Raw genomic sequence first — 17,109 nt, 5'->3', positions numbered from 1 at the left:
GGCCTCCTGTCAAACAGCCCGTGAAACCATGGAACCTCACTCTAGTCCTTCAATCTTTGACTGAAAAACCCTTTGTGCCTGCTGCTAAGTGTGAGCTAAAGTTTTTGTCCTGCAAATCTTTGTTCCTGGTAGCCATTACCTCTGCCAGAAGAGTCTCAGAGCTGCAGGCATTGTGTATCAAGAGGCCCTATCTGGTCTTTCATAAAGACAGAGTGTCACTTCGGACAAACCTATCCTTTCTTCCTAAAGTTGTTTCTGAATTCTCCATTAACCAGACCATTGATCTACCAGTGTTTGTTCCGAACTTTGCCAATAGAGGAGAGTACTGCCTTCACTCCTTAGACGTACATAGACAATTGAGAGTTTACGTAGACAGGACCAAACCTATCCGTAAATCTGAACAGCTTTTCATTTCTTTTTCTGGACCCAAAATGGTTGAGGCTGTTTCCAAGGTTACATTATCAAGATGGCTAAGGGACTGCATACATTTCATCTATTCCCTCCATACTGAACCCATTCCAAAAGTTAAAGCTCACTCCACTAGATCTGTGGCAACATCTGTAGCATTCCATTCCAGGGCTTCCATGGATGACATCTGTGCAGCAGCTACTTGGGCTACACCTCATATCTTTATCAATCATTACAAATTGGACCTGGTCTCCATAGGGAGAACTGCCTTCGGCTCAATGTTACTCAGGAATGTTCTTCCATAAGGCCACCCATGCACTTCAAGGTACCTTGGGATTCTGTCCCATCAGTGATGAATGGAAAGAAGATTAACAATATCAGATAAAGAAGTTATGTCTTACCATAACGTTCCATCTGTGCTGTTCATCTTCTTTTATTCATCAAGTTCCACCCTTCTTCCCCCTCCAAAGGCTCCTGGGGGATGCTTTGGGTCTAAGTGGTGCCCTAGGGTACTTGCGCAGAAGTGACCTCGGCTTTACTTCCTTTTCTTAGCAAACTCGATCTGAGGTAACAGGGAGAAGGGCATTCTGGGTAGAGACTTAGCTCAAGAGGTTTTTTGGCTGGCACGAGCTTGGTAATAGGCCAACTCAGTTTCGAGGGCTCGGAACCGAACCCATCAGTGATGAATGAAAGAAGATGAACAACACAGATGGAACTTTATGGTAAGACATAACTTCTTTTTTTACCTGTCTAAAAAGTTAAATTTTAGTGGAGAGTCGCTATTTTTAAAACAGCAAGATAGATTGAAAGGGGGTGGTCACTTTTGTATTCTGGTACTATGGAATACAGTAGGATTGCCAATAAATTTAAATAGTTGAAGGGGAGTGATTTCACAAAATGATAATTTTTTGCTTACTCAGACCAGCCAGTAAAAGCAGAGAGGAAATGAGATATATGGTCAAATTAACATAAGTGGCAGGCAACTAGTAAGACAGTGGTGTTTAAGAACACAACAGTAATTGGGTAGGAAAATGTTCTGTCTGACTCATAAGAGACAGAGCTGTGGTCTCTTTTCAAGTTTTAGATGCAGTTAAAAGCAGAATACAAGTAAAACACAGTGAAAAGAAAACAAATAATGGTGTACAAATAGAAAAAGGCAATAAAGTAGTACAAAATACAACAAATAAAAAGCAAACTAACCTTTCCCTCACAGAACTGTAGCAGAGTCTGGGTGAGCCTTTCCAGTATATGTTGTTTAGCTTTTTATTAATAACTGGAACCACAAGGAATATATATATGCCATTGGATGGTATCAAATGAAACCGTACATAATGCTGGAAAGTTTTTCACTTTTAGCTGGTGTCTGTCACCTCTTGGCAGGTATTTATACTTTTTTACCTATAAAATGTACAGATATGCATTAAGTATTATATTTATGTAAATATCTTGGGTAGCATCCTTTTGGAATCCATTGGAAACAGCATTTCACAACCCTTGACAACACACAGGTCAGCAATGGGACATGCCTATGAACTGCATGCTTAGGAAGTGATTTTTTTATACAAAGTTATGAATACCTGCTGTATTCAGTTTTTTTTCACATACAGAACTACAAGCCATTTATGTGGTACTTCATGGTATCATCTGAAAGAGTACACGGTGCTGGAAAGCTTAGCTCTGATACCTGGTGTGTAACACAGACTCCTCTTGGCAGGTTTGTGTGTTTATTTAGCAGTACGCTATGCAAATGTGTATAAGTATCATATTTGTGAATATATTTCAGGCAATGTCTATTTGGAAGACCTGTGGAATACTGTTTCACAGACCCAACTGGCACACACATCATAAGTGGCTCCTCACCCAAAATGGATAGTGGTTAAGTGAGGTGCTGTGAGTTCTTTTGATTCACATTTATGAGAATATTCTGAATTCATGTTTATTAATAACTGGAACTCTAAGGAGTTTATATGATAATTCACGGTATCAAATTAAAACATACATAATGCAGAAAAAGTGTTTCTCAGACTGCTGTTGTCCAGCTGCCACCACTTGGAAGACTTTACACTTGTTTAATAATAAAATATGTAAGCATGCACAAATATCATATTTGACAGTCTGTATACCACCCACCTATGGGCTGCATGCTTTGCTTTACAAGTCCAGAGCATGCAGATACTTTATTGGAGGGATGTGAAGTAGACATGGGGAAGTTTGTTGCACATACTTTTGAATGTTTTTTTGGAGAAGGGACTACAACAAGTTCACTGTAGCCCTAATGTGATCATTTGTACTATTCAAGCTGTGGAAATATCTCCACCCAAAATGATTTCTAATGATTACTGAATGACAGAGGACTGCCAGCTCTTGTTTTGAAAACATTTTGAGACTGATTTAGGTGATGGTCTGCAACACGACCATTGTAGAAGTTTGCAATGCAGGGTAAGGGAATTGTCTAGCATAGAAACCAAATTGATATCCTACTCTTACTGTGGGTATTCTTATTCAGTAGTTGGTACTATATGTTGAAATAAAAATAACTCCAAGGCCTTGGCACCAGTTGGCAGCTCTTTCATCCACCATACAGAACTTCTTCAAATGTATAGCATCATAAGGGAACTCATTAATATACTACTTTCATCAGAACAGAGCTGTGTAGAAAAATGGGACTGACAACAGTAATTCCTCACCTATTCTCTTTGTGTATTTTAAAGGAAAACAAACTCTACAAATAATCACAAAGACAAAAACCTGAGACAAAGAAATACCAACTAACCTGATTTCATGTGAGTATAAAGAATTTTGCTTTGATGATTGCGTCTGTAGTTACATTCTGTGGTAACATTCTATGGTCCTCTTTTGCCATTTTGTAATGATTTTCAGTTAAAGAACTGAACCATAATTTATTGTTTTTAATACAATGTAGCACAATAGCCTGAACTAAAGCGATGAAAATGCAGTTTGCGTGTTTCCAGATGTAAAAACAATACTATTTAAAGCTGTTGATGACAGTGATGTTGGCTAATATCCATTAACTGTAGCTTAAAACACTGTGTTATATTGCAAGTTGGGGACTAAAAGATTTTGCTACCTTATGTTTATGGCTAGCATAATTGAGCTTAAAATGTCTTCAGCTGCATTTACGTATTTTGTGTGTGTGCATTCCCTTTGTTCCTCACTGTTTCCCAATAAGGTTATACTGCCATACCTAACAGTTTTGGCTAGTTTTACTCCATACTTCAAAATGGTTCAGTCTCCAGAACTGGCTTGACATAACTCTCCTTATTCTTTTGGTGTATTTTACTGAGACACTTGCATCATTGTGATATTTGCTTCAAAGGTAGTACAGATCTGCATCTTGAATTGGCCATTCAGGAAGTTGTGCATTACCACCATTCAGAAATGAATGCTGATCATGTATTAGCAGTCAGGCTGAAGTGTGTGTGGTATGTAACTGTAGCAAGGCCCTACAGTTTAAGTACTAAACATGGAGCACTCAGTCTTTTTTTCTTGTTTGCTTCTGTCAGAATGGGGAAACAGACTTTTTTTTACTCCTGAGATTTACATTTTTTTTTTGCTCTCCAAATCTGAAGAGTTGAGGAATGCCAGAACTGGGATCAGCACTGGGCACTAGATGAGCCAGCTACTTCTCTGGCGATATATATTTTCTGGACTCCTCAGTGCATGTTGCACCTAAGATTGCCATTTCAGTGGTGAGGACTAGTTTGTGTCTATAGACAGACGTTGGTTGGGTTATCTTGACGTTATCAAGACAGACAGGTTGCTTTTATATGTGATTGTTACTTTTAAGTCAGTGCCAAGTTATTGCAGATATATTCTGGATGTGTATTGCATTCCCTATCTTCAATAGACATAATATACTCAATATACTCACTGTTTACAGAATATGAATTAAACATCTTGGCAGTATGGCAATTTCTAATGGCAATGAAGGCCTATTGGTTGTCACAGTACAGAATCCTACCAATATATAGTTATACATCTCTGAAATGGGTTAGCATTAGCTAGTAAACTTTTTTCAGGAATACGTTTAGATATTCAACTTTAAGTTACACATGGGTTGTATTTTAGGCCCAGTGGGCACTGGAACAGCTGCAACCACTATTGTCTAGCAGCGCTTTGTAGTTTTCTACATCTTCTCCTGTCTGAAATTGCAGGTACTTGAAAACATCTCTTTTATGGGTGAATGAATATTGGATTTTAGTTTTAAGAATACACTTATCCTAGTTTTGTTTTGAAATGGGTTTTTTCTTGGCTGTACAAGTCTGCTCTGAACCACATCTAATGGATAGTTGCAAGCTGTCAGATTTAGTGCATGAAAAACTGCAGTACATTTGTTGTGAAACTGAAATAATAATGAAAACCAACACACAATATTTATATTGATTTCTCTCACAAACTGCACAAAACAATAGTATGGACTCCTTTCCCTCGCAGACTTTTTCCATAGAGTAAGGCCCTTAGAGTTTATCAATAAAATACACCATGATTTTTTTTCTGTGACATCTTTTAGCTTTAACAAACAGACCCTCACTTTCTGACATGTGCACCTCTGCTTGAACGTAGTGTGAAGGAGGTTCTGCCTACAGTAATATCATCCATCTCCTCTTTCAAGTGAGTTAGCACATATATTGCCCCACCAGTGCAGACTTATATTTTTAATTGTAATTAAAAGTTATGATGTTAAGTTGTCTCTCTCGCCTTCATTCTTGCTGGTTGGTTGGGTTCGGAGCCGAACTTTGGCTCCGACTTGGCCATTTTCTAAAGCTCGAGAGCTACTTACTGGCTCGAGGCCTCCCTGTATCCCACAATGCCTGGTGCTAGACCCCCAGATCTCGTTTGCCACTTCAACTATGAGGTTGCGCTTTACTGGCTCAGGTCGTATTCATCTTTTTGTAATATTAGTAGTTAAACTTTTAGTGTATATTTTTCAAGTTTCTTGTTTAATTAGAGTAGTACTGTAGATTAGTCTTAGTTTTTCCTGTGTTTTCTGACCCTTAGGAAACTCGTTTTTACTTAGAGAGTCCCCCCCTCCATCTCCCTAAGTAGGCCATTTAAATTAGAGGCTATCCCCTTCCCTTTTAAATTGTTCCAGTAGGAAGTAGTGTTTAGCCTTTGTAGTCTAAGATAATAGTCTCTTAGTTTTGTTAGTATTGTTACCTTTATTTTTTTGTGTGAAGGTGTGGGACTAGTGTGTGTGTGTGTGTGTGTGTGTGTGTGTGTGTGTGTGTGTGTGTGTGTGTGTTTTTTTGAATTAGTCTAACATTCATCCATCGGTATTCCTTTTTTCTTTAACATGTCAAAGGATACCAAGGTATCAGGGTTCAAGAAGTGTGACTCGTGCTGTCAGAAAATGTCTCTGACAGACGGTCACACTTCTTGTGTTTATTGTTTAGGTGCCCTACACCTGCAGGACTCTTGCTCGGTATGTCATGCCTTTAGTCCGAGAGTCCTGCAGGAGCGTAGGAACAAGCTGATTCTCAGGGGGTTACTAAAACCCGAGGGGTCTCCGGCGAAGTCTCAGCCAGCAAAAACCCCTAATACCACCATGCCGTCGGCTCCCAGTATGGAGCCGTCACCAGGTGGAGCATCTGCTTCAGTTTCGGTTCCGGCCGGAACCGAAGTATCTAAACCTCTCTCAGCTCCAACCTTGCTGTCGGAGCCGTCAGGGAGCCATAAGCGATCCAGGTTGCCATCCCTAGAGTCGATTCGCTCAGCTCCGGGATCGCCTTTGCTACAGTCTGAATGGAGCCATCGGTCCCACTCTTCTCGGTCCTCGAGGCTATCCGATCATGACTTGGAGAGAGTGGTTAGTAGACTCCTTAAATCGCAGGCCCTGGCTAAAATGTTAACTAGCCCTCCTCATCAGGCTGTGGCTGTTCCTGTTTCTGAAGTAGTTCCTCCTCCTGTTAGTTCGGAGCCGGAGCTTGTTGGGGCTCGGATCCTGGAAATGTCGGCGCCGATGCTTCCCCTTTCGGCTCCTTCATCGGCTCCGATTTCTTCAATGGTTACGTCCTTGGAGGGATATGGGCGCCGAGACTCCCTCGTTGGCTCCAAGGGGGCGAGTGGCATCGGACCCTTGTCTGACCCCGTTCTCTCTCTCGGAGCCTCGGCGCAGGTAAGCTCAGCTCCTACATCGGCCTCGGAGCTGTCCATTTTGGTGCCGGAGAGGATTCCTGTCTCTTCGGAGCAGGGGCCCTCTTCCATTCGGACAGGGGGGCCTTCGGGGTCATGAGGAGCGTGCTGACTTCTGAGTCTGCACCTCGATCAGCCTCTTCAGCTCCTCCCCCCAGGGTGCCTGCTTCAGTCTCTGCTCCTCCTCCAGACCCCAAGCAAGGAGATCAGGTCACCCCACTGGGTGTATCTTCCTCTTCCGAGGCCTCCCCTGAGATTTCAGAGGAGCCCCCTTGAAAGAGGAAATGTAAGAGGAAACATGTTGACTCCCTAGAGTCTGTCACGACAGATACTGACTTGGAGGATTCAGAAGGGTCCCCAAGATCTCCCTCTGAAGATGTCTCTTTCTCAGACATCCTTGAGATGCTTAAGCAGAGGGGGAACTGGTCTGCCCTTAACCCTTCTGAGGACGAGTCGGTATACTTGGATGCGTTTGGTTCTCACCCCTCCACCTCCTGGGTGTCTCCGCCCATTGATGGAAGTAGTGGCTTGGAAGGCGTGGTCAGCTCCGGACACACTGGAACCAAACCCCCGCAGGCCCACTAAGTTTATTACGGCCCCTCAAAATAAACAGTTTTTGACAAAGGGTGTCCCCGTTGATGCCATGGTGGTAGCAGCTGCCACGAAAAAGGAGTTGGCTGACACTTCTGTACCTGTCCACCCCCCTAATAAAGAGTCTAGGACAATGGATAGATATGGGAAGCGGATGTTTTTCTCAGTGACCTTCTCCATGCGGTCGCTAAATTATTTGTGCCACTTCACCTGTCTTCAGAGGGATCTCCTCAAGGAGCTAGGAGATACCCTGCAAGATCCATCAGCTGCACGGGCTCAAGACAAGATAAACTCCCAGCTGGCGACTCTTAATTCTATCGTCAACTCCTCCATGCGGCTCATTTCGTATGCGGCTGATGGGGCGAGTAGGGCCACAGGCACAGGTGTGGCTTTGAGAAGACATGCCTGGATGCGGTTATGTAACTTCGCTGATCCCTTCAAGGCATCCTTCACCAACACCCCTTTTGATGGTTCGGCTCTGTTTGGACCTCAGGTGAAAGATACCCTTACCAGGTGTGAGCAGGAAGGCAAGACTCTCTCTGCCGTGGGAGTCCGATTTTCCACTCCCTCTAGACCATACCCTAAGGGTCAGAAGAGTGGAAAGATGTGGTTCCGGAAACCCCAGGGAGCCGTGCCTGACACACGTGGCGAGTTTCCCTCCAGAGGCAGAGGAGGGAACAACAATAGATGCCGCCCGCGGGGCAGAGGGGGTCCGCAGAATCAGGGCAGCAGAGAATCTTTCTCTGACAAGCCCTTCCAGCACCCCTGAGGGGCTTGCCCGGCTGTCCGCCTTCGGAGGCAGTCGGGGGAAGGTTGTCACTGTACCCAGAAGCCTGGCGTCTCATCACTCGAGACAGATGGGTACAGTCTATCATATCCGGAGGTTACAAAATCCTGTTTGTCCACACCCCCCTTAAAATCAAACAACCCCATCCCAGATGTTCCACCCAGTCTAAGGGAACAGGCAGTACAAAAAATTTCAAGACTGCTAAAAAAATGGGCCATCCAACAAGTCCCAGCAGACCAGCAAGGATCCGGAATTTACTCAAAGTCTTTTTTGGTACCAAAAAAGACAGGGGACTGGAGACCCATTTTGGATCTCAACAGACTAAACAAGTCTGTTTAAAAAACGAAGTTCCAGATGGTCACGCTTCAGACCATTCTACCCTTTTTGGGTCAGGACAATTGGATGTGCTCCATAGATCTTCAGGATGCATACTACCACATCAAAATGGACAGGCGTTCCAGAAGGTTTCTCCGCTTCCGGCTGGGAGACAATCATTACCAGTTCAGAGCCCTGCCCTTTGGTCTCATCACAGCCCCCAGGGTGTTCACCAAATGCATGGCAGTGGTTACCGCTCACCTGAGATGGCAAGGATTCCAGGTGTTTCCGTATCTAGACGACTGCCTCCTTACTGCTACCACCAGACATCAATTGCTGAGAGCCAGGGATTATACCATCCAAACATGCTCCAACCTAGGTATCTCAATAAATTTCCAAAAGTCTGCATTGTCGCCTTGTCAGTCTTTAACCTTTATAGGTGCAAGATTAAATACGAAAGATCTGTCTGCAAGACTTCCAGTAGACAGAGTGGCAGACATTCGCCGATATGTACAGGTATTATAAGGATGCAGAAAGATTCAGGCCAGATTCATCCTAAAAACCTTGGGCCTCATGGCAGCAGCGATCATATTAGTTCCCCTGGCTCGTTTTCACATGAGGATTCTCCAGTGGATGCTTTTCACCCAATGGTCCTTTCAACAACTTCCTTTGTCTCACAAGATAATAATTACACAGTCATGCAAAGACCCCTTGGCTTGGTGGATGGTCTCTCCATCAGTACCCCAGGGCAGACCATTTGTCCTTCCTCCTCCAGTTGCCACGGTGACCACGGATGCCTCCCTGATCGGGTGGGTGGGGGCATTTTCAGGACAGGATTGTCCAGGGCACCTGGCAACCCCACGAGTACAACTTGCACATAAACGTCTTGGAGATGAGGGCGGTGCTTTTAGCGTTGCAAGTTCTTCAGAACTCTCTGCCCACTGGGACCATTGCAATTCAGACAGATAATATGTCTGTAGTGTGGTACATCAACAAGCAGGGCGGAACCAAGTCATATCCCTTATGTCGAGAAGCACTCAGACTATGGCAGTGGGCGATCTCCTCTCAACGGTTTCTGACAGCAACGCACATCCCTGGGAATTCCAGCGTCATAGCGGACAGGCTAAGCAGAGCTATTCTCATGCCTCATGAGTGGTCTCTCAACCGGACAGTAGCAGACAAAATCTTCTGCAAATGGGGTCAGCCTTGCTGCGACCTTTTCGCAACTCCTCTCAACAGCAAGCACGACAGTTTCTTCACTCTCTTCCCTCTTCCCGGACACTCCCCCAGAGACGCTGTAGTTCACGATTGGCCTCAGGGACTTCTGTATGCATTCCCACCCTTTCCACTAATTCCCAAACTAATTCAGAAAGCTACCGTGCTGGGTTGCAGGATGATCCTCATTGCCCCCTACTGGCCTCGACAAATCTGGTTCCCGTTCCTGCATCGTCACCTTCTAGAGTAGCCTTGGAATCTGGACCCAGTTCCGGACATCCTGATCCATCAGTCGGGCAGGCTGCATCAATCTCTTCAGTCTCTCAACCTCACTGCTTGGTTGCTCCACTTCCAACCTTAGCTAGGCTTCCCAGTATTTCCAGTTCAGTGCGTGAGATTATCCTTTCTTCGCACAAACCTACAACCAGGAAGACTTATGCTAGTAAGTGGAAATGTTTCTCTTTCTGGGCAGAGGCTAGAAATATAGTTCCCTTCACGGCCCCTGTCCATAACGTTCTGGACTTTTTAGCAGAACTTTTTCAAGCAGGCTCCTCTTCGGCCACCATTAGAGTTCAACTAGCGGCAATCTCTAATTTCCATACAGGCCTGTCAGAAACCAGTATCATGTCCCATAAGCTTTGCAAAGCCTTTCTGAAAGGAACAATCTTGCTCAGGCCTCCAATGAGAGATCCCCCGCCTCAGTGGGACTTAAATTTGATCCTAGCTTCCTTGATACTGCCTCCCTTTGAACCGGCAGCTTCCTGTTCCTTGAAATTGCTTACTTGGAAAACCCTCTTTTTGGTGGCCATTACTTCAGCGAGGAGAGTTTCTGAACTTCAAGCCCGTTGTGCTCGTCCTCCTTACCTAGTTTTCCATAAGGATAGAGTTTCACTCAGGACTAATCCTTCGTTCCTTCCTAAGGTCCCCTCCAAAAATAATTTGAATCAATCCATCGATCTGACAGGTTTTTTTCCAAATTATTCCAACAAAGCTGAACACAAATTACACCAGTTGGACGTTCATAGGCAATTACATTTCTATTTGCATAGGACTGAGCAAATAAGGAAATCAGACCAACTCTTCCTGTCCTATGCGGAGGGTAAGCAGGGTCGACCAGTGTCTAAAGTAACCTTATCCAGCTGGTTGTCCTCTATTATTACCCTTGTTTATCAGTTGAGGAATACAGAACTCCCTGCTAAACCTAAAGGCCACTCTACTAGGGCTTTAGCTACATCGGTAGCTTTTCAATCAAGACTACCTATGGAAGCCATTTGTGCGGCGGCCACATGGGCCACCCCTCATACCTTGATTTCACATTATAAATTGGATCTGGCTTCTAGGAGCAGAGTTGATTTTGGTTCCACTGTGCTCAAGAGTCTGTTCCGATGAGCCACCCAGGACTAAGGTGCTAGGGACGCTGTCCCAACCAGCAAGAATGAAGGCGAGAGACAACTTAACATTAAGAAGTTATGTACCTACCATAATGTTCCATGTTAGTTGTCTTCTTCTCACCTTCTTTCTTGCATCCCACCCTCCATCCCCCTAGCCTAGATGGACCGAGAAGAGTCCTCCTACGGGTCTTGTCACTGGCTGAGTCTTTACCGATTTAAGTCCTCTACCTTTTTCTTCAGTCCTGTAGCTGAAGTTTTGCTATTGGGACAGTTGTCCTCTTGTATTATGATAGTGTTAGGTCTTCCAAACGAGATCTGGGGGTCTAGCGCCAGGCATTGTGGGATATAGGGAGGCCTTGAGCCAGTAAGTAGCTCTCGAGTTTTAGAAAATGACTGAGTCAGAGCTGAAGGTCAGCTCCGAACCCAACCAACCAACAAGAAAGAAGGCAAGAAGAAGACAACTAACATGGAACGTTATGGTAGGTACATAACTTCTTATTCTTACCACAACTAGGCATCTGTGTTGCCCATTTTCATTCTTTCTTATTCCAGACTTAGGATCCAGCTCTTGAGCTCCTCTCTCTACCCATTATGCATTATTGCATTCCCAAAGACTCAGATCGAGTTTGCTGCCCTATCCCCATAGTAAAAGAGAGGCAAGAATATTTTGATGGAAAGACAGGACTCAAACCTGGAACTGAAACCTCCAATACAATCCAGTAGGTCTCTTCAGGAACTTGGATGGGGGATGGATGGGAGGGAAGTTGAGGAAGAATGAAAATGGATAACACAGATGCCTGGTTATGGTAAGAACATAACTCTTAAATCTGATGTTGTAATTTTCATTCTTAATCAATGTATGAGTCCCCAGCTATGTTGATCTTGAGTAGCCCTCATGGAAGGATATTCTGAAATACCGCCAAACCAAAGGTGGCTCTGTTTCTAGAAATAATATCCAATTTGTAATAAGTAACAAAAGTACGAACATTGGACCTTGTAGCTGCAGCACAGCAGTTGTCAGTAGATGTTCTTGACCAAAAAGCTAATGATGTCGCCATGGATCTGGTTGAATGAGCCTTGGGAAGTTTAGATAATGTCATGCATTTATGAGAATAAATCCAGGAAATACAGTCTGTTATCCATTTTGCTGGAGTAACTATGGATACTGGCTAACCTAGTCATTTTGGAGAGAAGGAATCAGAGTTTTTCTGAATTGTCTTGTCCTGTGAAGATAAAACATAATTGTCTGCACACATCAAGAAGATGCAGCATTTACTGTCCTGTATTAGAAAAATTTTGGAAAGAAAACTGGTAAATGGATGGATTGGTTAATTTTATTCTCAGGGGCCACATTAGGTAAAAAGAAGGGTTAGTCCTTAAAGTAACCCTATCCTTATGAAAAAAATATGTAAGGAGATTTTGAAGAGAGAGCCTGGAGTTCAGATATTCTCTTTGCAGATGTAATGGTTGCTAAGAAAACTGTTTTCCGTGATAGAAACTTCATATCATATTTAGATGAAGGCTCAAAAGGTTTCTGCCTTAGGCCTTGCAGTACAACTGTCAAATTCCAAGGTGCTGAAGGATCTTTTATTGGAGCCATTAGAAGAAAAATTCATTTCATGAAAGCTTTACATGGTTTGGACGAAGCCAGAGAAATATGTCTATTCTGCATGTGAAAATTATAAATCACTGCCAGTTGAAGTTTAATTGTAGAGAAACTAGCTCCTTTCTCAAAAATCATTGTCAAGAATTGGAGAATCATAGAGACTGGGGCAGAAAAAGGATTGATGTTTTTATTCAGAGCACAAAGGGAGAATCTTTTCCATTTCCATTTGTAAACTTTTTGGTAGATTTGTTTTGAGAAGCTAAAATAATATCATGAACAGGTAAGAAAGCCTGGGCTGTCTAATTATTACTGGAAGTGGAGAAACCATGTGGTTAGTCTTAGAGCTCAAATGTTGGTATGTTGGATTCCTGATGGATGTGACAGGAGATCCTCAGTTGGCTTCAGTATCCATGGAGGATAACAAAGATGAGACCATAGGAAAGGGAACCATACTTGCTGGTGCCAGAAGGGGGCAATGAGGATTACTGAGCTCTTCAGCCTGATTGCTTTCTGGAAAAATTTGGGAATCAGGGGAAGAGGAGGGTAAACATACAGAAGACCCAAGGCCCAAGCGTGAAGTAGAGCATCTCTTGTGGTATCAGAGCGAAGTCCTTGCTGCAGTTGTTATTGAGGGGAGTGGCAAATAGGTTGCAACAATGTCAGCCCCAATGCCAAGAGATCTTCTCTGCCACAGATTGATTGAGAGACCACTCATGGGGCATCAAAATGGATCTGCTTAGTTTTTCCATTAGCATGTTGGTTTTCCCTGGAATGTGTGTTACAATTAGAAAGCAATCTGATGAAATTGCCCATTCCCATACTGTCATGGCCTCTCTGCAAAGGGGATAAGTTTGAGTTCCTCCTTGTTTGTTGATGTCCCAGACTACAAACATGTTGTCGGTTTGAATTGTAATAGTCCCTAGTGGGAGAGCACCTTGAAATGTCTGCAACACTAATAGGATTGCTCCATCTGTAGGACATTGATATGCAACTTGGTCTTTTGGGGGGACCACGTGCCTTGGACCATTCTTCCCAATAAATGCCCCCACCCCATCTGAGAAGCATCCACAGTCACTGTAGCCATAAGGACTGGTAGAACAAAGGATTTGCCTAGATGTAAGTCGTCCGATTGTACCCACCATCAAATGTGTTGTTTGCAAACTGAGGTGAGCCTGATTGGAAAGGATAGGGGTTAATATAAAATGGACCATTGTACAGCTAAACTTCATTGTAGAACCCGCATAAAGAAGTGTGTCAAAGGAATTAGTATGTTGGCTGCTGCCATGGAACTTAAAGCCTGTAGTATTGACCTTGCTGGAGGAGCTGAATGAGCAAGGAGAAAATGGATCTAACTCCTTACAGTGGAGATATGATGAGGAGGTAAAGAGGTTATCTGTTTTGTCTTGTCTAGAAGATCACCAATGAACAACTCCAGGCTCTGGACTGGGGTTAGGTTTGACTTGGCATGATTTATAGTTATGCCCAAAGAATTGCAAATCTGGAGCAAGTAGTCTTTGGCATGTAAAAGTAGATGCTTGGATGGGGCAGTGAGGAGCCAGTTGTCTAGATATGGAAACACCTGGAATCCCTTTAGTCTCAAGTGAACTGCCACTACTGACTTGCATTTGGTAAACACTCTGGGGGCTGTGGTGAGTCCAAAGGGTATTGCTCTGAATTGGTAGCGACTGGCTGGGAGCCTTCTGGATCACATGTCTATTTTGATATGATAGTACACATCCTGAAAATCTATAGAGCACATCTCATCATCTTTGTGTAGAAAGGGTAGACTGGACTGGAGTGTGACCATTTGGAACTTTGCTTTCTTTACGTAGTGGTTCAAGTTACTTAAATCCAAAATGGGTCTGAGGTCCCCTGTTTTCTTTGGCACTAAAAAGAAGCGTGAATGAGTCCCAAATCCTATCTGGTCTGTAGAGACCTTTTAGATGACTGCCTTGTCTAGCAGCTTTTGGATTTCTTGTGCTGTTGCCTTCCTCAGACTAGGTGGAACATCAGGAAGTTTCTTCCTTTTGTGAGATGGAAGAAGGGGAAAATGATATGCAATAACCCCTGGATATTATACTTGGCACCCATGTATCTTGCATTATACCTGCCCGGGTGTCTGAATGCAAAGGTAAATGACCCCAGACTGCCTCAATAATCTCTGAAGCTCTGATTCTGCAGACCTTCTCTGCTTCTAGGGTGATGTCTACCATTGAAATTTCCTCCTCTGCCTCCATAGTAATTGTCACCACATGGATTCTGGAAATGTCCTTGAAATTTCCAGAACCACATCCTCTTGTTGCCTCTCTGATTCTTAGAAAAGGTTTGTTGAAAAGCAGAAAACTTGATTCCTGTGGCAGACAGAGTCTTTCCATCTTGTTCACTGCAGGTAACCGGCACTTTTACTGCTAGCCCAAACAAAGAAGTGCAATCAAATGGGACATTAATAAAAGACATCTTGAAGGGTTCCGCAAAGTCACAACCAGGCATATCTCCTTATGCAATACCTGAACCGGTTCCTCATTAAATGCCTTCAGCTGTATGAGAGATTGACCTTATAGAAGCATTGGATATGGACAAGAGTGGTGAGTTGAAAGGATGTTCATTTGAAATCCTCATCAGACATTTACTCTGGGGGAGTATTTGAAAGCTCAAATCTCTCTGAAGCTGAGTGAAATGATCCAGGTAATTTTGTATCCTCAGGGCAAAGGTTGACAAGGCAAAAACTCACTTTTCAAACCTGTCCAATGCTCTAGACTTCCTGTTAGGCAGATGGACAGTAGAGCTCTGTTCCGCTGTCTTTCTTCGTGGTTGCTGCCACCACCATAGCTTCCACCAGGGCCTTTTACTCCAGTGCAGCCTGTCGTTCAGTGGAGCCAAAAACTTGTCAGGTCTTTTAGGAATGGGTTCTACAGTATCTGACTCCTTCCATGTCCAACAGGCAAATAAATCAATACGTTTGTCCTCCTCGGAGGTAACCCAAGATGTAGACAGGCCAGAACCAAAAACCTCCAAAATCACTGATTCTTCTGGTGAGGGGTTTTGGGAAGACCAGCCACCTTTCTGTCTCAGGATCTCTGGAATATCTCCAAAGGAGATGCCATCTGGTGGTGATCTGGGAGACCCCTCTCCTTCTTCAAAATTGGTATCTTCCATGAGAGACTCCAGCAGGAGTCAATGCATCTCCTTTTACGTGTCCGCTTATGATGTACTTCCTCTATGGGATGTTCTGGTGAGGTGTCGAAGAGATGGGAAGTTCCTCTAATAGAACTGGTTGGACACTTAGTGGTTCTGGCTGTGGAATAGGCCTGAGCAACTCAGAGCTAGGAACTGATTTGGAGAAGGAAGTAGGATCCGAGGCATGAGAGGGCAGTTCTATGTGAAAAGAAAAAGCCCTCTCCACCACCTCAAAAGCAGATGGATCCAGAGAGATCCCGACCTGCCTCCTCTGAGCTGAACCTCCTGACAAAGGCAGGTCTAGACCCTCTTCAGATCTGTGCATCAGGGTTGGAACCTGCTCCAAAGTGTCCAGGGCTGAGGCTCTGACAAGAAGGGACAGATCCAACAAAATTGGAGCCCAGCTTATCCCCTCAGATCTAATGCTGACACTTCAACTCTGAGATACATTCTTATCCAACGGTATCGGAGCAGAACTAGCCAAGGATATAGTTGGAGTGGAGGAAGAAGCTTTCCTTGGATCCTACACCAGACCTCTTGAGGATCTCTGATGCTGGGGCTCCGAAACCATAGGATGGATCGGAGAAGGAGAGAAAATAGCTTTAGAATTTGTTGGCATATTCATGGATCTGGTAGGGAATGGAGTTGGTAAGACCCCCATCTGGATCTGAACTCTGAGAAACTTATGCATCATCCTATTCAGGTGTGCTTCTGATAAGCTCCTGGAGGACCTAAAGGAGGAAGTGGAAGGAGGCCTTGAGTGCTTCTTTGGGGTTTGAATCAACCTCAAAGGTGGAATAGGTGATATTTGCTTTACTGTATACTCCAGAGTAGCACTCCTATAAGTAGATCCCTGCTTAGGATCCAAGGGGGTCATTATTGGACTAATAGTAATTACAGAAGGCTTAGGATCCAAAGTCTTTGGATCCAATTTATGAGTCTTAGGATCTGACAGCGTAGGATCCAATATTTTTTTAGTCTTTTGGAAGGCTCCAAGGAAGACCTGAGGGACTTAGGAGGGGAGCATTTCTTATGCTCCAAAGGAGCTGACTTGTTATGTTTGGAGAGGGTTTGAGTCCCTGAAGTAGAACTGGAAAATAGAAGACCTCTTAGGATCAGTTTATTGTGTTGATCCGCACAAGTCTTAGAGTTGAAAGTGGAACATGTTTTGTATGTCTTATCTAAGTGATCAGCACTTAGACAATACACGCACTCCTTGTGGGCATCTGAATTCAGAATTTTATGCCCACAAGAAGTGCACTGGTTTGAAGCCTGTGGGTTTTTCTGACATCACTATGGAAAAAAATCCACAGAATCTAAAAAGAAAAAAATTACACTCATTATCACAAAAAGACACGAGTAAAAAATATACAATATCTTTTTTCTTTTTTATATAAATAGAAAGAAAAGTCTGCTACCATCTCTGGCAAGCAAGAAAATACTCTAAAATATGGTAAAGAAATTAC

The 17,109-nt window shown here is 43.7% G+C and overlaps 1 protein-coding gene across 3 annotated transcripts in view; it reads left to right on the top strand.

Annotated features, from left to right (window-relative positions):
* Positions 1-17,109, top strand: part of NPTN (neuroplastin) — a 2,340,387-nt gene that overhangs the window by 2,106,108 nt on the left and 217,170 nt on the right. For all 3 annotated transcript variants that reach the window (XM_044077564.1, XM_044077563.1, XM_044077562.1), the window contains one exon: positions 3,120-3,191. In XM_044077564.1, coding sequence (XP_043933499.1) covers positions 3,120-3,160 — 41 coding nt within the window. In that variant the 3' untranslated portion in view covers positions 3,161-3,191. The remainder of the gene's footprint in view (positions 1-3,119; positions 3,192-17,109) is intronic.

This window comes from Protopterus annectens, chromosome 7.part0 (assembly GCF_019279795.1).
Source record: "Protopterus annectens isolate FY-2018-M chromosome 7.part0, PAN1.0, whole genome shotgun sequence".
Taxonomy (NCBI): domain Eukaryota; kingdom Metazoa; phylum Chordata; order Ceratodontiformes; family Protopteridae; genus Protopterus; species Protopterus annectens.
This window is presented reverse-complemented; position numbering and strand designations above follow the sequence as displayed.